General features: G+C 43.8%; 1 protein-coding gene across 3 annotated transcripts; it reads left to right on the top strand.

Moving 5' to 3' along the window:
- The first annotated feature begins 39 nt into the window (after positions 1-39).
- LOC111957950 (ras association domain-containing protein 2-like) lies at positions 40-19,512 on the top strand. Of its 3 annotated transcripts, none has more exons than XM_023979066.2 (10): positions 40-329; positions 9,533-9,606; positions 9,835-9,910; positions 12,903-13,054; positions 14,016-14,110; positions 14,296-14,438; positions 14,584-14,737; positions 14,962-15,083; positions 15,538-15,635; positions 15,792-19,512. In XM_023979066.2, the coding sequence occupies exons 2-10, from the start codon at positions 9,554-9,556 to the stop codon at positions 15,859-15,861; spliced, it is 963 nt and encodes a 320-aa protein (XP_023834834.1). In that variant the 5' UTR covers positions 40-329; positions 9,533-9,553; the 3' UTR covers positions 15,862-19,512. The 3 variants fall into 3 exon arrangements, with proteins under 3 accessions (XP_023834834.1, XP_023834832.1, XP_023834833.1); XM_023979064.2 differs by having other exon boundaries at positions 42-329; positions 14,013-14,110; XM_023979065.2 differs by lacking the exon at positions 40-329 and adding an exon at positions 5,546-5,959 and having other exon boundaries at positions 14,013-14,110.
- Positions 19,513-21,261: the final 1,749 nt, after the last annotated feature.

Genomic DNA, 21,261 nt, shown 5'->3' with positions numbered 1-21,261 from the left:
GAGCAAGCAGTCAGAGCGAACAAAGGGGCGGCAGGTCGCGCACTGATTGGTTACCGGGTTCGATGCCAGAGGTCCGCTACAACAGATGGGGATCTCGTCGCGCGCACGCCACGCACGCACGCACGCAAACCCAGTGCTTGTATGCGCCGATTGTTTCCGATGCGCGGATAGGGCGAACCGAGCAGACTGGGCGACGCACGGTTAACGACTATATCCCGCCCGAGCCCCCAACGTGGCAGAGAAGAACCAACCCCAGTTTATCGTTCGTTAACAATACATAAAGCCTGAAGAGGTTCGGGAAATCATCAGACTGTCTAGCAGCTCCGTCCGTAAGTAGGATATATGTAAAACGATATGAGTCTGCCATGCCTGTGTAGTGATCGATAAACTKAAGGCAAGCACTTTGTAGCCCATTTCTATGCATATACAAATAACAATGTCGCCAGCTATAGTTAGAGCACTTTAGAGCACGATCAAGAATGTGTGCGTAACTAGTCAAGATCCAACGAAACAGACCTTTTCGAAGTAATCTGATATAATTGATAGTCAGAGGCTATAGTGAAAACATGTTATCCCATTGATAGTGCAACACTATTCGCCCTCCACACACAGTACCAAATAAAACTGTTATAACCGTTTTTCAGGGTTTTATTATGTTAACCATTAGAAAGCCATCTCGGCCTCTTCCTATACAGTCTAGTCTATAAAATATTCTCTGTCAGTCTGGAATCTGGATAGATTACATAAGTATCAGATATTTAAGATTCCTCTCAACACACACACTACTGTGGGAGTGCCCAGAGATTTACCCTCTCAGATTGTGGATGTTCAAGCATGTGGTCATATTTTTCACACAAAGTTGTGAGGGAATTAATAATGTATTGGCCTGTACCTTAATGACTCCTAATTAATAGGATATAATGCTTCATAAGGTCATGTAAAATCTAATTTCACCACAATGGTGAGAGACAGATTGAAGGGGCAGGGATACACACACACAATATTTGGCACTCTGTAATAGATTTGGTTGTTAAACCTCAGATGTTTTTAGGGTTGCTATGACAATGTGAACAATAGTGCTGAGGCAAAGTTGGGGTTGAGAGGGAGGAGGGAGGAAGAGGGAAGTGGAGGTTTGGACCTGCATTCATCCCACAAGATAAAGCAGTTCACCAAGGACAGCGGCACAGAGCAAGAGATCAAAAAATGTGTGTGTGTTTGTGAATGAGAGAGGGAGAGAGAAGTCCAGAAATCATGGTCAGGAGTTTTAATAGAGGTGGATGGGTGCCAGTCCATGAAGATGAGACTGAGAGAGGAAGTGAAAGGGATGGAGGAAAACAAGTTAGATAAAGAGGAAAACAAATTGAAATTACAACATTAATGTGAATAGATATGTTACAGCAAGAAAGCAATAGACCAGGAGTTAATAAGTCTAGCACTGTAGAAAGAGAGTGACGGAGGGGGGGGGGGGTAGAAAGACATCTGGTATTAGTGAACTAAAACTGTTCTGCTTTGCCAATATTTGCACCTCTTTTCCATGGCTATTAAGCTTATTGAATAGAGTTGTGTGGAAAGAGGGAAGAGGAGCGAGCGCTATGCTTAGACTAGGTCATCTCTGGTAGAGGCGTAGGGAAGACTGGCTTGGCTGCTGGGGTTGAGGGGTGGAGGCGTAGGGAGGGAACGAGACTGGCTTGGCTGCTGGGGTTGAGGGGTGGAGGCGTAGGGAGGGAACGTAGACTGGCTTGGCTGCTGGGGTTGAGGGGTGGAGGCGTAGGAGGAAACGAGACTGGCTTGGCTGCTGGGGTTGAGGGTGGAGGCGTAGGGAGGAAACGAGACTGGCTTGGCTGCTGGGGTTGAGGGGTGGAGGCGTAGGGAGGAAACGAGACTGGCTTGGCTGCTGGGTGAGGGGTGGAGGCGTAGGGAGGAGAACGAGACTGGCTTGGCTGCTGGTTGTGGCAGGCGTAGGAGGGAAACGGACTGGCTTCGGCTGCCTGGGGTTGAGGGTGGAGGCGTAGGGAGGGAACGAGACTGGCTTGGCTGCTGGGGTTGAGGGGTGGAGGCGTAGGGAGGGAACGAGACTGGCTTGGCTGCTGGGGTTGTATATGAGGCAGTAGAGGATTCAAGGGAATGCAGAGGGAGGGGAAGGCTGGAGGCTATTTTTGGACCCCCGTCCAGAACAGAACAGGGCTCATTCTCCCCAAATCCATCATCCAAGCTGGAATGCAGAACAAAACACAGTGACAGAACACAGAGCCGCGACCCGAGCCAGCCTGGGTAAATAAGTCTCTTTTTAGATACGGCCAGTCGTTTCCCCCCCAAAACAACAGGCATGATGTGTTTTTTGCAGGCAGCAGACACTCAATTAAGACAGATCAGAAGTAGAGTGTAGCCACATCATTATTAATCTCTCGTTGACAGTAACATAAAGTAGGTGATGCTGTTACGCAAGATTTTAGTTCTGGGTTTCCAAGATTACATCATAATTCATGTGGAACTGCCAGGCTAGACCAGGGGTTCCCACATGTTCGTGCCCTGACCCATCAAAGCTTCTAGCGGTTTCTTGGGCCACAGCCCAGACTTAAACGACATACCAGTAATCTGTCATCACTGGGACCATTGGCTTGGCCTAGCACAATTCGGCGCTCAAGGACTGAGCCGCCCATCCCCGCTCTGGGTATTAAGGCTAATGTCTCCTATTGTGGTGTGTGTGTGTAGGCCTGGCATGGCCTAATATGCACTGTATGTGACCAACCACCTCGATTCGGTCTTATGTAGCAAAATTTCAAATGGTGATTTTTACGTTGGAATTAAGTAGACTCAGAGCTAGTAAATGGTAAATCATACACTACAGTTGAGGAACAACGGGAAAGTAATTCTGCTTTGAAAGTTGATAAACTTGTAACCCCACTTTTGAGAAAATGGACCTTGAATGTTTTGATACACTTACTGGAGAGCTCTTCTTTGTCTACACCCATTCAGCATTGTTCACACCCTCTTAAGCCTTAGTCCCACCCATCTCTTTAAGGATTCAATGAGGCCATGTGCTAAACAGAGTGATTACGGTAGTGTACTAAACAACCAAAGATTTCAAGACTAAAGGCTGGTTTATACTACTTCTATCCACATGTATGTATACAGTTGTCACAGTGACATCATGAACATTCTATTGTCATCCGACATCAAAACGACAGGCTGCATGACATCAGCAGCCTGCTGGTCCAAAATAGCATAACTGGTGTATTTTAACACTAATAAACCCATCTGTTTAAAATAGAATTTAGTTTATGTCAATCTAGCAAACCAGGCAACTAAAACCAACTTTCTAAACAGTGTTTTGGTTTGATTCTCGCTTGTTAGCTAGCTAGCTAATATTAAGTTAGCCAGTTCAAATAAACACCATATCATATAGCTGACAACGTCTTAACGAGCTAATTTCTATTCATTAMTACAGGAAAATAAACTCACAACAAGATCATAATTTAGAAGTTAATGGCGAGCTAATTACAGAAAATAGCTTATGGTTTTGAGTGTGACAAAATAAAAGCAGGGTATTCTACTGGATAATTTTAGAACTTGGACACTGTCTCAGTGACCTAACGTTATATCCTCATTTGACTTTGGTGCAAGTCATGTTCTTCACATGACCGACTCTGGTAAACACACACTATATATAAAATAAAATAAATCTCAATGTATTTGTCACATGCACAGGATAGAGAAGATGTAAACGGTACAGTGAAATGGTTGCTTGCATAGTCTTTTGTTTAGACATGGAGCTAGATAGCTAGCTAGCTAAACAATGAACCATAATCCCAACTCATAACGTTACTTCCTTGCATGAATCTACAGGTAGCTAAAGCTAACCAACTAGGTTCAATGTTAGCTAGCTAGCTAATATTAGACAATAACTAGCAATGCAAATGGCTCTGAGATACAAATAATATTACTACACAGATCACATGTGTAAAGTTAGCTAGCGAGACAGCCAGCTAACATTAGCTAGCTAACAGTATACTTTAACTTGCAATGGAAATGACTTTCTGACAAAAATTTCAACATAATATCTGAAAATGTAGCTAGCTAGACTCTCTTACCCGTATACATGGATGAACGCTTCTCCCTCTGTCACGGATGCTATGGTTGCCTTTAGTTTGAAGATGTAATCCGGAGACAGGTGTTTTATATTTGCATTCAAACGGCAGAATTTTTTGCCATCTCGTTAGCTATCATACTCTGCTTCCACCGGGCATTCCACTGTTTTCAAAACTCGGTCCTCCAGAAAGTGGAGAGCATTAGCAACACTTTTGCAGTTCTTCATGATATCTTTCCAAAAAGCTGCGTTAGAAAGGATTACCTACACATATTGAGCAGCTCATGTTATAGACAAAAGCGTACTACATGGCAGACCAATCCTCTRATCTCTCGGCATGTCTAGACCATCCATTATCTCAGCCAATCATGGCTAGTTCCAATCTGCCTCTAGAAGCAACGTCAGCACAAGAACTGTTCGTCGGGAGCTTCATGAAATGGGTTTCCATGGGCGAGCAGCCGCACACAAGCCTAAGATTGCCAAGCGTCGGCCGGAGTGGTGTAAAGTTTGCCGCCATTGGACTCTGGAGCAGTGGAAACGTGTTCTCTGGAGTGATGAATCACGCATCACCATCTGGCAGTCTGACGGACGAATCTGGTTTTGGTGGATGCCAGGAGAACACTACCTGCCCCAATGCCTAGTGCCAACTAAAGTTTAGTAGGAGGAATAATGGTCTGGGGCTGTTTTTCATGATTCGGGCTTGGCCCCTTAGTTCCAGTGAAGGGAATTCTTAACACTACAGCATACAATTACATTCTAGACAATTCTGTGCTTCCAACTTTGTGGCAACAGTTTTGGGAAGGCCCTTTCCTGTTTCAGCATGACAATGCCCCTGTGCACAAAGCGAGGTCCATACAGAAATGGTTTGTCGAGATCGGTGTGGAGAAACTCGACTGGCCTGCACAGAGCCCTGACCTCAACCCCATCGAACACCTTTGCGATGAATTGGAACGCTGACTGCGAGCCAAGCCTGATTGCCCAACATCAGTGCCCGACCTCACTAATGCTGTTGTGGCTAAATGGAAGCATATCCCTGCAGCAATGTTCCAACATCTAGTGGAAAGTGGAGGCTGTTATAACAGCAAAAGGGGGACCAACTCCATATTTGGAATGAGATATTCGATGAGCAGGTGTCCACAAACTTTTGCTCATGTAGTGTAGGTGCTGAAATATGGATAATGCTGCATGGTGTGTTGGTTGATTGGTCTTACATTTTTGATATGATCACGATAACTGAATGTGTTTGTACGTGAGGCATTGGCTGGACACGTGAGGTAGAATGTGTGTGTGGGTTTTGTCTGTTGCTTCTTACCTTTCAATAGTTCTCTCTGTCTGTATATGGGGCTACTTGTGAGCCTTTCAGAGAGAAGCTGTGTATGTGTGTGTGTGTGCGTTGGTGTATTTGTCCATGTGTATGTGGGAGAGAGATATCACATTTCATGTCTGTAGTTTGAATTGAGGAAGTCTCATGTCAGAGCGGCAGCATCAGTTTCCGCTGTGACTGAGGCTCTAAAGGAGGAAGAGATTAGCGGAAGGGGAGCACTTCCTTTAAACCAGCCCCTTCGACCGCCCCTTTCTCTCCCTGGTGCTCTCTCCGTCGCCTCTCCCCTACAAACACACAGAAGCCTTAGACTGAGGCCTTGGGTAACTCCCCTGGATAACCAGCCACTGAAGTCTGAAGAGACAGGCTTAGTGCTGAACACTCTCTCTACTCCACAGAAAGGACAGAGTAGCTTCACCGGCTCAAGCCGAGCCAGCTTCAGGTCAACTGGACCCTGAGGACTAACATATTGTGTGTTTGTGCTACTAGTGCTGGTAGCAGATCTCTCTGTCTCTTTCCTGGCCTGACAGGGTCACACAGCTCTCAGTACGGTAAGCCACACAGCAGCTTTCTACATACACGCACACATACACACACACACAAATGTTTATGTTGGATGTATCTGTTATTGGCAGATATTTCAGTAATGTTTCACGGCATGGATGGGGAAGTGGCCAAGTGGAAATATACAATGGGTACTGGATAGCATAACATTGTGTGTTTAGAGTGTCTGTTATTAACAGCAAGTTTTGATTTAAGAGGTCTGCCAAGGAGAAGTACAAGGATGAGACACTGTGTGTGCGTGTACGTGTGTGCCTGCGTGTCAGAGGGTGTTGAATGTGTTTGTTAATACAACTGAAATGATTTGGTATGGAGGGTGCCCCATGTGACTCCAGCGTGCCTTGCACCTGTTCTTGTCCTTCGCAAGCTTCTCTGCTGCCCCCTCTCTCTCACTCACTCACTCACACTCTCTTTCTCTTTCTGTCTCTCTTTCAGCCTGGCAGGAAGGAAACCTCGGAGTATGCTGGCAGCATGCCATGTTAAATTAGAAGTCCAACGTGTGTGTGTGTGTGTGTGTGTGTGTGTGTGTGTGTGTGTGTGTGTGTGTGTTGTGTGTGTGTGTGTTGTGTGGTGTGTGTGTTGTGTGTGTGTGTGTGTGTGTGTGTGTGTGTGTGTGGTGGTGTGATGGTCCCCACAGAGCTTTCCATGGTGTGGTTTAGGGATTTTCTGTGTGTGGTGTGTGTTTTAGACAGATGGAGGAAGGAGAGAGGAGGAGGAAAAGAGGAAGAGAGAGATTGTTTAGCACAGCTGTCTTGCTCCATCTCACACTTCCTGTTCCTGTTTCAGTCAGTCAGAGACAGAGGCTGCAGTCCAAATTCAAAGTAGACAGCCCTCGGCCCTAAACCCTCAGCCCTTGAATGACATTTTACATCGTCATATCCAAATGTACCTTAGATGTCCCTTGACGAAGTGAGGGAGAGTAATGATTAGAGGCAACGTCCTTGGTGGAAATCTTGAAATTGAGCTTAAAAACAATCAGCCTAAAGCTATTAATGTGCCAAGCAAGCTAACATAGCTAACTAGCACTCCTGTCAGGTAGCTAACGAGCTACAGTTACCCATAGTTGGCTAGCTAGTTTTATGGTATGGCAATTTATTCTAATACATTTCAGAATTCCAAAAAATATGTTTATGAAGCTAGCTACGTTTTATAGGGTCCTCACTACGAGACTAAGCCAATTTGCCAACGCTAAAATCAATGTCATCTACACTACCGGTGAAAKGTTTTAGAACGTGGCCTCCCGGGTGGCGCAGTGGTCTAAGGCACTGCATCAAACCAGAGACTCTGGGTTTGAGCCCAGGCTCTGTCYSAGCCGGCCGCGACCGGGAGGCCCATGGGGCGGCGCACTATTGGCCTAGCGTCGTCCGGGTTAGGGAGGGTTTGGCCTGCAGGGATATCCTTGTCTCATCGCGCACTAGCGACTCCTCTGGCGGGCCGGGCGCAGTGCACGCTGACTAGGTCGCCAGGTGTACGGTGTTTCCTCCGACACATTGGTGCGGCTGGCTTCCGGGTTGGATGCGCGCTGTGTTCAGGAACAGTGCAGTTGGGTTGTGTTTCGGAGGACGCATAGCTCTCGACCTTCGCCTCTCCCGAGTCCGTGCTGGAGTTGTAGCGATGAGACAAGACAATAACTACCAGCAATTGGATATCACAAAATTGGGGAGAAAATGGGGGTAAAAAAAAAAAGTTTTAGAACTATTCATTCAAGGGTTTTTCTTTATTTTGACTATTTTCTACATTGTAGAATAATAGTGAATACATCAGTACTATGAAGTAACACATATGGAATCATGTAGTAACCAAAAAAGTGTTAAACAAATCAAAATATATTTTAGATTTGAGATTCTTCAAATAGCCACCCTTTGCCTTGATGACAGCTTTGCACACTGTTGGAGCAAAGCACCCCCACAACATGATGCTGCCACCCCCATGCTTCACGGTTGGGATGGTGTTCTTCGGCTTGCAAGCCTCCCCCTTTTTCCTCCTAACATAACGATGGTCATTATGGCCAAATAGTTATATTTCTGTTTCATCAAATCAGAGGACATTTGTCCAAAAAGTACGATCTTTGTCCCCATGTGCAGTTGTAAACTGTAGTCTGGCTTTTTTATGGAGGTTTTGGAGCAGTGGCTTCTTCCTTGCTGAGCGGCCTTTCAGGTTATGTTGATATAGGACTCGTTTTACTGTGGATATAGAAACTTTTGTACCTGTTTCCTCCAGCATCTTCACAAGGTCCTTTGCTNACTTTTGTACCTGTTTCCTCCAGCATCTTCACAAGGTCCTTTGCTGTTTGTTCTGGGATTGATTTTCATTTTTCGCACCAAAGTACGTTCATCTCTAGGAGACAGAACGCGTCTCCTTCCTGAGCGGTATGACGGCTGCGTGGTCCCATGGGTTTTATACTTGCGTACTATTATTTGTACAGATGAACGTGTTACCTTCAGGCGTTTGGAAATTGCTCCCAAGGATGAACCAGACTTGTGGAGGTTTTTTTCTGAGATCTTGGCTGATTTATTTAGATTTTCCCATGATCTCAAGCACAGAGGCACTGAGTTTGAAGGTAGACCTTGAAATACATCCACAGGAACACCTCTAATTGACTCAAATGATATCTATTAGCCTATCAGAAGCTTCTAAAGCCATCACATCGTTTTCTGGAATATTCCAAGCTGTTTAAAGGCACAGTCAACTTAGTGTATGTAAACTTCTGACACACTGGAATTGTGATGCAGTGAGTTATAAGTGAAATAATCTGTCTTTAAACAATTGTTGGYAAAATTATTTGTGTCATGCACAAAGTATATGTCCTCACCGACTTGCCAAAACTATAGTTTGTTAACAAGAAATTTGTGGAGTGGTTGTAAAACGAGTTTTAATGACTCCAACCTAAGTGTATGTAAACGTATGACTTCAACTGTACATAATTCCCAAACATTCTTATAATTTATGAAAATATGAAAGTTATTATCTAAGTGCTCGCTTGTCAGAAAATGTTTTAAAAAGTGTCAATCTTCCTGGGGGTGTATATGAACGGATTTTAACAATATTTAATATCTCTAAAATGCTGTCAGTTCCACTTTTAACAATGTTGAGTGACTTGATGACAGACTAGATGTATGAAATCAGTGATTGTTGTATTTCCCTACCTGCCTGTCTGTCTGAGGTATATATTTATTCTATTCCAATCATTTTTGAATGTTTTATTATTCCTTCAATCATATTCCTACTCTTCCTCCCCACCCACCTCCTGTCTCTGTGGCAATGTGGTGTGTCTCCATGGTGATGCTCGGGTGAATTGCTGCCTCTGGTTGATCATGAGGTGTCATGAGACTCATCAGTCAATCTCTCTCTCTCTATTGCATCCTTGTTCTCCAATGTCTATCCTCATTCATGTTGAATTCCACTCCCCCCTATTCTCTCCCTTCTTTTCCCATGTCCTCTCTCTACTTCATCCCTAGACTGATACTCATCAACCTCCTATAAAAACATCTGAATATGATTTCTGATCTCTCTTTGTCTCTGTCTAGCCCTCTCTCACTGTCTGTCTGTCTCTCTCTCTCCAGCTCCTCTCATGCTGACTGAGAATGGATAACGTTCAGAACGGGGTTCAGATCGGAGACAAAAAGTTCATCAGCAAGTAAGGCATACACGTATGCACACACACACATACGCATGCACACACACACATACGCCACAGATGCACACACACACATACGCCACAGATGCACACACACACATACGCCACAGATGCACACACACACATACGCCACAGATGCACACACACACATACACACCGATGTATGCCATAATAAAATGTGTGTAAATTAATTGATTGTTGTCATTAAAGTTGTCTTTCTGTCTTCAGGGCAACAGTCCTGTCCCACCTCAAAACCTACAACCTCTATTATGATGGACAGAACCTGCAGTTGAGACACAGAGAGGTATCGGTAGTGCGTGTGTGTTGGTGTAAATCAAATCAAATTGTATTTGTCACATGCGCCGAATACAACACGTGTAGACCTTGTGAAATGCTTACTTACAAGCCCTTAACCAACAATGCAGTTTTGAGAAAATACTTTTTTTTCGTAAGAGATAAGAATAACAAATAATTAAGAGCAACAGTAAATAACAATAGCGAGGCTTTATACAGGGGTACCGGTAGAGTCAATGTCAATGTGCGGGTGCACCGGTGTCGAGGAAATTGAGGGAAATGTACATGTAGGTAGAGTTATTAAAGTGACTATACATAGATCATAACAGAGAGTAGCAGCAGCGTTCCAGGGGGGGGGGGGGCAATACAAATAATCTGGGTAGCCATTTGATTAGCTGTTCAGCATTCTTATGGCTTGGGGTTAGAAGCTATTTAGTAGCCTCTTGGACCTAGACTTGGCGCTCCGGTACCACTTGTTGTGCGGTAGCAGAGAGAACAGTCTATGACCAGGGTGGCTGGAGTCTTTGACAATTTTTAGGGCCTTTCTCTGACACCGCCTGGTATAGAGGTCCTGGARGGCAGGAAGTTCTGACCCACTGGAATTGTGATACAGTGAATTATAAGTGAAATAATCTGTCTGTAAACAATTGTTGGAAAAATGACTTGTGTCATGCACAAAATAGATGTCCTAACCGACTTGCCAAAACTATAGTTTGTTAACAAGAAATTTGTGGAGTAATTGAAAAACTAGTTTTGATGACTCCAACCTAACTCTATGTAAACTTCCGTCTTCAACTGTAGGTGTTCCTTTTGTCCAGGTGTGAAAGGGCAATGTGGAGTGCAATAGAGATTGCATAATCTGTGGATCTGTTGGTGCGGTATGCAAATTGGAGTGGGCCTAGGGTTTCTGGGATGATGGTGTTGATGTGAGCCATGACCAGCCTTTCAAAGCATTTCATGGCTACAGGCGTGAGTGCTACGGGTCGGTAGTCATTTAAGCAGGTTACCTTAGTGTTCTTGGGCACAAAGAATATGGTGGTCTGCTTGAAACATGTTGGTATTACAGACTCAGACAGGGAGAGGTTGAAAATGTCAGTGAAGGTACTTGCCAGTTGGTCAGCGCATGCTCGGAGTACACGTCCTGGTAATCTGTCTGTGAATGTTGACCTGTTTGAAAGTCTTACTCACATCGGCTGCGGAGAGCGTGATCACACAGTCGTCCGGAACAGCTGGTGCTCTCATGCATGTTTCAGTGTTACTTGCCTCAAAGCGAGCATTGACGTTATTTAGCTCGTCTGGTAGGCTCGTGTCACTGGGCAGCTCTCGGCTGTGCTTCCCTTTGTAGTCTGTAATAGTTTGCAAGCCCTGCCACATCCGATGGGCGCCGGAGCCGGTGTAGTACAATTCGATCTTAGTCCTGTATTGATGCTTTGCCTGTTTAATGGTTCGCCTCAAGGGGATAGCGAGTTTTCTTATAAGCTTCCGGGCTAGYGTCCTGCTCCTTGAAAACAGCAGCTCTACCCTTTAGCTCAGTGCGAATGTTGCTTGTAATCCATGGCTTCTGGTTGGGGTATGTTTGTGCAGTCACTGTGGGGACGACGTCCTCGATACACTTATTGATAAAGCGACTGATGTGGTGTACTCTTCAATGCCATCGGAAGAATCCCGGAACATATTCCAGGCTGTGCTAGCAAAGCAGTCCTGTAGTTTAGCATCTGCTTCATCTGACCACTTTTTTATAGGCCGAGTCACTGGTGCTTCCTGCTTTAGTTTTAGCTTGTAAGCAGGAATCAGGAGGATTGAATTAGGGTCAGATTTGCCAATTGGAGGGTGAGGGACAGCTTTGTACGTGTCTCTGTGTGTGGAGTAAAGGTTGTCTAGAATTTTCTTTCCTTTGGTTGCACATTTAACATGCTGATAGAAATGAGGTAAAACTGATTTAAATTTCCTTGCATTAATTAAAGTCCTTGGCCACTAGGAGCGCCACCTCTGGATAGTGCCAGCATCGGTCTGTGGTGGTATGTAGACAGCTACGAAAAATACAGATGAAAACTCTCTAGGTAGATAGTGTGGTCTACAGCTTATCATGAGATACTCTACCTCAGGCGAGCAAAACCTTGAGACTTCCTTAGATATCGTGCACCAGCTGTTGTTCACATATATGTATAGGCCCCAGCCCCATGTCTTACCGGAGGCTGCTGTTCTGTCCTCCAAATGGAGTGTATAACCCGCCAGCTGAATGTTCTTAATGACGTCGTTCAGCCACGACTCGGTGAAACATAAGATATTACAGTTTTTAATGTCCCATTGGTAGGATATACGTGCTTTCAGCTCGTCCCATTTATTTTCCAGCGATGAACATTAGCTTGCAGGTCAGAAGGCAAGGGTAGATTAGCCACTCGTCACCTGATCCTCACAAGGCACCCGGATCTTTTTCCACAAAATCTCAGTTTCCTTCTCCAGCGATTCACGGGGATCTAGGCCTGGTCGGGTGTCTGTAGTAGTATTTCCCTCCCATCCGACTCATTGAAGAAGAACTCTTCGTCCAGTTTGAGGTGAGCAATCGCAGTTCTGATGTCCAGAAGCTCTTTTCGGTCATAATAGACAGTAGCAGCAACATTATGTACAAAACAAGTTACGAACAATGCGAAAAAACAAACAAAATAGCATGGTTGGTTAAGAGCCGATAAGACGGCAGCCCTTCCCTGTGGCGCGATCGTTTATATACGTGTGAATGAGATTAAGAGCGAGAGTCTTTCCATTGTTGCTAATCACTGTCATAATTGGTGTAATAGCTGCACCCTCCTATTTCACCTCTTTATTGCATGTATGCTTTTTCTTTTCCTCCACTCTTTGTCTATTTTTCTGTCTCTTTCAAACCTTTGCTGTTCAATTTACCCCTCACTGACTCAATAATTCAATAATTTACCCTGCCCCGAAAGGGTAATAACTGTCAGTGTTTTTGTGTGTGTGTATTGATCATGGTAACTCTGTCTTTACAGGAGGAAGGGGAGCTGATCGTGGAGGGTTTGCTGAATATCTCCTGGGGCCTGCGTCGACCTATTAGATTGCAGATGCAGGACGATCACGAGCGAATCAGACCTCCTCCCTCCTCTACCTCCTGGCACTCCGGCTGTGCCCTGGATAATCAGAGGTAGGGAGTGAGCTCTGGTTACCATACCAAKAACACAGAGAAGGCAACATATAGAAACATGTACTATGTACAGTATGTATGAAAAGTATACACTGAGTATACAAAACATTAAGAACACCTGCTCTTTCCATGGCATAGACTGACCAGGTGAAAGCTATAATCCTTTATTGAAGTCACTTCAGTGTAGATGAAGGGGGGGGAGACAGGTTAAAGAAGGATTTTTATGCCTTGAGACAATTAAAACATGGATTGTGTATGCGATTTAAGTGCCTTTGAACAGGGTATGGTAGTAGGTGCCAGGCGCACCGGTATGTGTCAAGAACTGCAACGCTGCTGTGTTTTTCATGCTCAACTGTTTCCCATGTGTATCAAGAATGGTCCACCATCCAAAGGACATCCAGCCAACTTGACACAACTGTGGGAAGCATTGGAGTCAACATGGGCCAGAATCCATGTGGAACGCTTTTGGCACCTTGTAGAGCCCATGCCCTGACAAATTGAGGCTGTTCTGAGGGCAAAGGGGGAGGGAAGTGCAAAAATAATTTCTTTACTGATAAAGATGTATTGCTATAGCCTAATGATTATCCTAAAATGGCATACTCATCAACGGTCAAGCATATTTATTTTATTTTGTCTGACCAGGATAGTGTGGCAGTGGGCATGTTGTTGACATTTTACAGAGTTTGGTTTGGTGAATGTTTGTCCTGTGGCCATACTGTTATATCTTTATTATGACCTATATTCTGGGTTTTTAGTTTACTCTGAACATACATTATATTCTCCAATCAGATTACATAGAAACCATATTTTACTGTTCCTCTGCCTGTGTCATTTACACACTGATGTAGTATAACTTTGAAGATAATGTGTCATAAATGAGAAGATAAGGAGAAGATAATGTGTCATAAATAAGGTCAGCTAATTAAATATGGGAATATTCATGTTTGTCTTATGTCAGTAGCAACGAAGGTACCCAGCAGATCCCGCCCACCATAGAAGTGACAGAGCACGAAAGCCAATCAGAGGACAGCATTGTGAAGGAGGATGAGGAAGAAGGTGGGTTTTATAGAAGAGTAGTCTGAAAACCTTCAGCTTGTTATTATGGAAAACCCAATTATTTATCCAACATCAGATAGCCATGTCTGTTCAACAATACATTTTTAGAACATTTTGTGACGTTCATAGGAGCTTGATTGTCTGACTCCTCCCCTTTCTCCTATATCTGTGCTCTGATTGGACAGAGGAATATGAGAGCTCCGCCCAGCTGCTGAGGACGAAGAGCGATGCAGGGGTTCTGAGACGGGGCCAGCGCCGGTCGCCTAGCGACCAGAGAAGGTTACGACGACACCGCTTCTCCATCAACGGACACTTCTACAATCACAAGGTACACACACACACACACACTATAATACTGCAACCAAACACTACTACAATGACAACATACTACCACAAATAAACTAATCCTGTCTCTCTCTCTCACTCAATCCTCTCACCCTCTCATCATTTTGCGGCCCCCATCACCCCTTCAGACTGCAGTCTTTACTCCAGCGTATGGTTCAGTCACTAACGTGCGGATCAACAGTTGTATGACCACGCCTCAGGTGCTGCGAGTGCTACTTAACAAGTTTAAGATTGAGAACAGCCCAGATGACTTTGCGCTGTATCTTGTACACACAAGCGGGGGTGAGTGAGGTTGTGTGGTTGCGTGTCTGTCACAGAGTTTAAAGCTGAAGCACTTTCTCTGTTTCACAGGGTCCATGTAATCCGTTTGTGTTTATCCTAGACGTGTGTGTGTGTGTGTCCGTGTGTGTGTCCGTGTGCGCAAGAGTGCTGCAGCTCTGTGGCAACATAACTTAAGTACATCCGTTGTAATGCAGTAAAGGTCTGACAATGTTTTTTTCTTTCAGAGCGTGTGAAGCTGAAGCGCAGTGACTACCCCCTGGTGCTGCGTGTGCTTCAGGGTCCATGTGAACAGGTCAGCAGAATCTTCCTGATGGAGCAGGACCTGGGAGAGGAAGTCACCTATGACGTAAGACTGCTGATGTGTAACTGCCAAATTACTCCCCACCCACTATACAGCTGATWAATCATTCACTACTTCTCAGTGCCCCTAAACTAAATCACATCCTCTGAATGGAATGTTCTGTCCGTCCCCCTTTCGATTACAAAAGGGCTCAGTTCAATAGAACTTGCAGTGGGCTATTTATGCACTAGACTAGCAAAACCATCATTTACTTAAGTTAAGCTGCTTGGGGGGCTGCCAGCCAAGCCAATTAGCTGTCCTCAACAATGGCTTGACACTGGCTTGACAGTGTAGTCAATGGCCAAAAACTGACATAAGCTGTTATGACTATTTATGGCCTCCTTTATGTTGTTGTTATTATTATTATTACTACTACAGTATTGTGATTTCATAATAGTGGAGGGTCTGGGTCCTGGTCAGGTCTGTGTTTGTAACTGCATTTCTCCCTCCTCCCCACCAGGTGGCACAGTATATTAAGTTTGAGATGCCGGTGCTGCAGAGTTTCATCACCAAGCTGATGGAGGAAGAGGACCGGGAGGTGCAGAAACTCAGGAGCAGGTGCAGTATTYGCAAAGTCTCTGCAGTGGCAACATCTACCTCTCCCCATAGCTGTGTCTATGGTGTCTCCCCAATGTACTGTGTGTTAATGTCTCATTATCTCCCCCTCTCTCTATCTATCTATCTCTCTCTATGTCTCTCTCTCTCTGTGTATAGGTATGCATATCTGCGGTGTATCATAGAGAAGCAGTTGCATTGTCTTCCTGAGGGGACCACCTGTATGTGACCTGGTTTAGGGAGGGTCAACCACATCTTCACAAAACCTTCCCAAGATCTCCCAGACCTGTTCAGCTACCCCTCCCCACCCCTGACTCCGTCCCAAGCACAAAACAGGAGTGACCAAGAACCACCCAGAGGAGAGGCACCCATTCCAACCTCGCCTTATTATCTTTCAAGACCTCCGTAGGGACAGTGTACACATTGTGAAGCATGCCACCCTCTTTCCTGATTCCTGCTGTTTCTGTCCATACCATTTACAGACAGTACATGCCCACTGAACACAGAAGTCTGTTCAACTTCTAGTTTTGAATTACATCTGACTGAGTTYTCAACTAACGTCAATTCAACTTGAAATTAACAAAAAAAATGTATAGGTGGTTGAAAAAAAGACTAAATGCCCTTACGTTGATTACTTTTTGCAAATCCAGTTGGTTTTCCACTGTAATTCAACATCATCCCGTTGATTTGGGGGGTTGAAATGACATGGAAACAACATTGATTCAATTGTTTTTTGCCCAGTGAGTATCCTCTTTGCCATCCCAATCCCTTTCTAACATACCTGCCCCTCTGTAGTGTTATCTGCATAACTGTACCATGTCAGCAATAATAATGGTTTGTGGGGAAGGTGAAGGCTGGCACTTTTCATATGGGGGCCTGTATGGAGCATTGAGCCTGCCCCATGTTCTATCATACCACTCGGATGCACAAGAATTTAAAGCACAAAACCAGCTTTCTTAGTTKTTTTGAGCTAGACAGCACTCGATCTCTCGCTCTCTTTCCCTCTAATTTTCCTTTCAACAATTTTGCCACCTGCAGATAACTAAACTTGTCTCACCTTTTACATCTCTCTCAAAACCAGAACATACCTCAGACTCAGTGACATCACGCGCTAGATGAGTTTCTCAGCCAGTCAGTGAGGGAGTTGAATGACTCCTGTCCAGTGACAGTATGTGATGTTGAAACGTGCCTGTCCCTAGTGTGTTGCAGGASTCTCTTTATGATCAGCTCTAGTGAGTCTGTAACTGTCATGTAACTTCATGATTGTCCACAGTTAATCTGAAACCACCACCTAACCTGTTCTATTGGATGTCAAAAACATGTAAACATTTCTGTTACCTGTGTGTTATGCCTCGATCAGACTGACAGCGTCATTGCATCAATGCTGCGTAAGAAATTTTGCTGTCAAACTTTTTTCATTATGTAATCCAATGTGTGCAAGATGTGTGCAACAAACGTTCATTCACCTTTTGCTACTATTTCTGTCAAGTCTACTCGTACAATTTGATGCATATGTTGGATTTATCCAACATCTGCACCACACAGAACACAGAAACTGCCTCTGCAACACAATGCTGCAAGGCAAACGCTGCGTTCCATTGGAAATGAACGTACTTCTGGTGTACCAAAACGCAACGACGCTGTCGGTCAGAACTGTTTTTTTTCATAGATTTTTTTAACCTTTATTTAACTTGGCAAGTCCGTTAATAATGTTAGCCTTGCTTGCCAGGGTTATAATCCCGTGATGTGATATGACCTGTGTGTCTACAAACACCTAGAGACTGAAGCACAAAACAGAGAGAGGACCAGAGTTCCTTAAGATTGTGAATTATGTAGATGATGGATCAACTACAATAGCTCAAACGAGGGAATGTTGTGTGTGTGCACGCATATCTAAAGCAGTACTTAGTTGCCTTGTAGATATTGATCTGTGTGTGTGTATGACTGCATACAGGACTTTGAGATGTGGTACATTAATTCTGTTACACCTACACTACTGGTCAAACGTTTTAGAACACCTACTCATTAAAGGGTTTTTCTTTATTTTTTTTACTATTTTCTACATTGTAGAATAATATTGAAGACATCAATACTATGAAATAACACATGGAATCATGTAGTAAATAAATGGAATCATGTAGTAACCAAAAAAGTGTTAAACAAATCAAAATATATTTGAGATTTGAGATTCTTCAAATAGCCACCCTTTGCCTTGATGACAGCTGTGCACACTCTTGGTATTCTCTCAACCAGCTTCACCTGGAATGCTTTTCCAACAGTCTTGAAGGAGTTCCCACATATGCTGAGCACTTGTTGGTTGCTTTTCATTCACTCTGCGGTCCCAACTCATCCTAAACCATCTCAATTGGCTTGAGGTCGGGTCATTGTGGAGGCCAGGTCATCTGATGCAGCACTCCATCACTCTCCTTCTTGGTAAAATAGCCCTTACACCGCCTGGAGGTGTGTTGGGTCATTGTTCTGTTGAAAAACAAATTATACTCCCACTAAGCCCAAATCAGATAGGATGGCTTATCGCTCCAAAATGCTGTTGTAGCCATACTGGTTAAGTGTGCCTTGAATTCTAAATAAATCACAGACAGTGTCACCATCAAAGCACCCCCACACAATAACACCTCCTCCTCCATGCTTCACTGTGGGAAATACACGTGCGAGATCATGCGTTCACCCACACCGCGTCTTACAAAGACATGGCGGTTGAAACCAAAAATCTCCAATTTAGACTCCAGACCAAAGGACAAATTTCCACCGGTCTAATGTCCGTTGCTCGTGTTTCTTGGCCCAAGCAAGTCTCTTCTTATTATTGGTGTCCTTTAGTAGTGGTTCCTTTGCAGCAATTCGACCATGAAGGCCTGATTCACACAGTCCCCTCTGAACAATTGATGTTGAGATGTGTCTGTTACTTGAACTCTGTGAGGCATTTATTTGGGCTGCAATTTCTGAGGCTGGTAACTAATGAACTTGTCCTCTGCAGAACTTGTCCTCTGCAGAGGTAACTCTGAGTCTTCCTGTCCTGTGGTGGTCCTCATGAGAGCCAGTATCATCATAGTGCTTGATGGTTTTTGCGACTGCACTTGAAGAAACTTTCAAAGTTATTGAAAGTTTCCGTATTGACTGACCTTCATGTCTTAAAGTAATGATGGCCTGTCGTTTCTCTTTGGTTATTTGAGCTGTTCTTGCCATAATATGGATTTGGTATTTTACCAAATAGGGCTATCTTCTGTGTACCCCCCTACCTTGTCACAACACAACTGATTGGCTCAAACGCATTAAGAAGGAAAGAAATTCCACAAAATAACTTTTAAGAAGGCACACCTGTTAATTGAAATGCATTCCAGGTGACTACCTCATGAAGCTGGTTGAGAGAGTGCCAAGAGTGTGTAAAGCTGCCATCAAGGCAAAGGGTGGCTATTTGAAGAATCTTGAATATAACATATATTTTGACTTAACACTTTTTTGGTTACTACATGATTCCATATGTATTTCATAGTTTTGATGTCTTCACTATTATTCTACAATGTAGAAAATAGTACAAATAAATAAAAAACCTTGAATGAGTAGGTGTTCTAAAACTTTTGACCGGTAGTGTATATCTACCCTCAGCTTTACCCTCAGCTGTATATTGTTTGTGAGCGCTTGTGTGCGTGCATGCATATATGTTTGTCATTTAAATTTCTATTGCTCTTTCAAGACTGACACGTTTATTTCATGATAGCTGTTTAGCTGTTGTAATGTTGCATTCTGACTAAGCGCTCCTTTTTTTGAGGACACCCTCTTCAAAGTCAAAGACATGCCACTATTTGGAAATGTAGTATTTTTACAAGAATTATTATTATTTAATAAAGAGTTATCTTGAAGCCGATTTGGTCTATCCTTTTCTGGGTCAGTGGGTAGAAACCATGTCATCCTGGTTGTATAATACTTGTTGAATCATGTATAATATGTAAAGATATGAACTGATGCCATTTTATATACTGTATCTTACATTGAACATCATATGATGTCATTTAAAACTGTATGATATAACTCTGGAGTATTTCTGTTGGTTGTTTTGGTGGGCTTTGAGGTTTACAGTAACTGGCAGCTGAACACACACACACACAGGTTATCGAAGTGTGCAGGTATTTCTGTCTGTACAGTGTTGGTGGGGCAGGGGCTTACCGAAACACTACAGTGTTAGCAGGGAGGAGCATCATTGTTTATCCTGCTCAGCCAATGAGAAGGTCAGAGATAGATCCCCTCTACATGGCTGAAATGGTCTGGAGGTTGAAGAGACCCGACAGTGACAGGAGTCACCTACCATCACACACACAGTAGAGAGCCAAGAGAACAACAGAACTAGCAACGGACATCCTCTGACCTGTCTGTGATTTTCTTCAGCTCTTCGCCAACTTCTACAGGTAAGAGTTTCAACCCTCACTACTGCTTTTTGCTCAGTGTTTGCAGGGAATTTCCATTACTGTCATTATCCTATCATTTCTGAAGATATTTAACTCTGTTGTTGATGATGTAGCATACTGTAACTGTTATCTGGCATTTGAAAATAGAAATACCAAGATGCATGTAATTATTTAATGCAGGTGCATCAAGTGTGTCATTAGTGTTATTTGCCATTTGACCCAGTTGTATTGCACATGTATAATTCATTCTATAGGGGTCAAATGTCCGTTGGATAAGTTTTACATAGACATTTACAGCATGCCTAAACAGTTACCAAAAGTTCTGAATGGACCAGCAGTAAAGTTCTAGAGCTCTGTGTTCTGAATGAACCAGGAGGGATGTTCTAGAACTCTCTACGTAACACAGTAGGTCATCTTGGAAACTGGAAAGCTACTGTGTGGGATTATTCTAAAGCCAAAAGGCTATTGATAAGTATAGCCTCCGAGCCAAGGACACAGATTACACTGTAATGCTGTGTGATGATGATGGGGAGAGAGGAGGACAGACAGACAATCTTAGGGAGGACATTGATTACGGTGGTAAAGAGGTCTGAGTAAGAGTGACAGAGACAGAAGAGAGAGATGCACAGAGAGATTAGAGGGAGATAGTAGTAGTAGAGAGACAGATGATGGACATAAAGTAAAACCGTGTGATGATTATTGAGATGATGACATGGTCCTTATGAAGTGAATCTGTTATGGCATTGGTCTAGTGGTCATCCCTGACCTAGTAGAAAATATATCTCCTGGGTTTTGAAACACAAAAACAAGGGGATTGACAAGGATTATTGTCAACTCGCACTGATAAAGGTTTTAGAGACAATGTTGACCGGAAAAAGTCTCCCTTCATTCCCCTTGTTGTTTTTCATAGATCTTCCTCTGACAGACTAGAACCAGAGTTGATACCAACCTGAGTTTATATCCTGGCTTCTCAATGCACTGAAGCCAGAAATCCTATGTTGACTTGTTAGATCCTATCAATGCTATGGTGTTGACTTCTCACAGCTCTTGTGTAACACTTCTCTGACAAAGCTGGATTTGCAGGGCCAGCTCGCTGTTAATTTGTCTCTAGCGTAAAAATAACCCTTACTTAGCACATTCGCAAAGCCTGCAGTGACGAGAACATTAGTGTGTGTGTGTGCGTTGGGTTCTACCATACAGTATTAAAACGT

The sequence above is a fragment of the Salvelinus sp. IW2-2015 genome, linkage group LG33 (assembly GCF_002910315.2).
Source record: "Salvelinus sp. IW2-2015 linkage group LG33, ASM291031v2, whole genome shotgun sequence".
NCBI lineage: Eukaryota > Metazoa > Chordata > Actinopteri > Salmoniformes > Salmonidae > Salvelinus > Salvelinus sp. IW2-2015.
Note: the sequence above shows the minus strand (reverse complement) of the source record. Positions and strands in the feature narration are given on the sequence as shown.

Excerpts from the sequence above, each read along its gene's own strand:
- LOC111957950 (XM_023979064.2), top strand. The coding sequence starts at position 9,554 with ATGGATAACGTTCAGAACGGGGTTCAGATCGGAGACAAAAAGTTCATC. Across the intron at positions 9,607-9,834 it reads GACAAAAAGTTCATCAGCAA|GGCAACAGTCCTGTCCCACC; the intron begins GTAAGGCATACA and ends TTCTGTCTTCAG. Across the intron at positions 14,439-14,583 it reads GACACTTCTACAATCACAAG|ACTGCAGTCTTTACTCCAGC; the intron begins GTACACACACAC and ends TCACCCCTTCAG.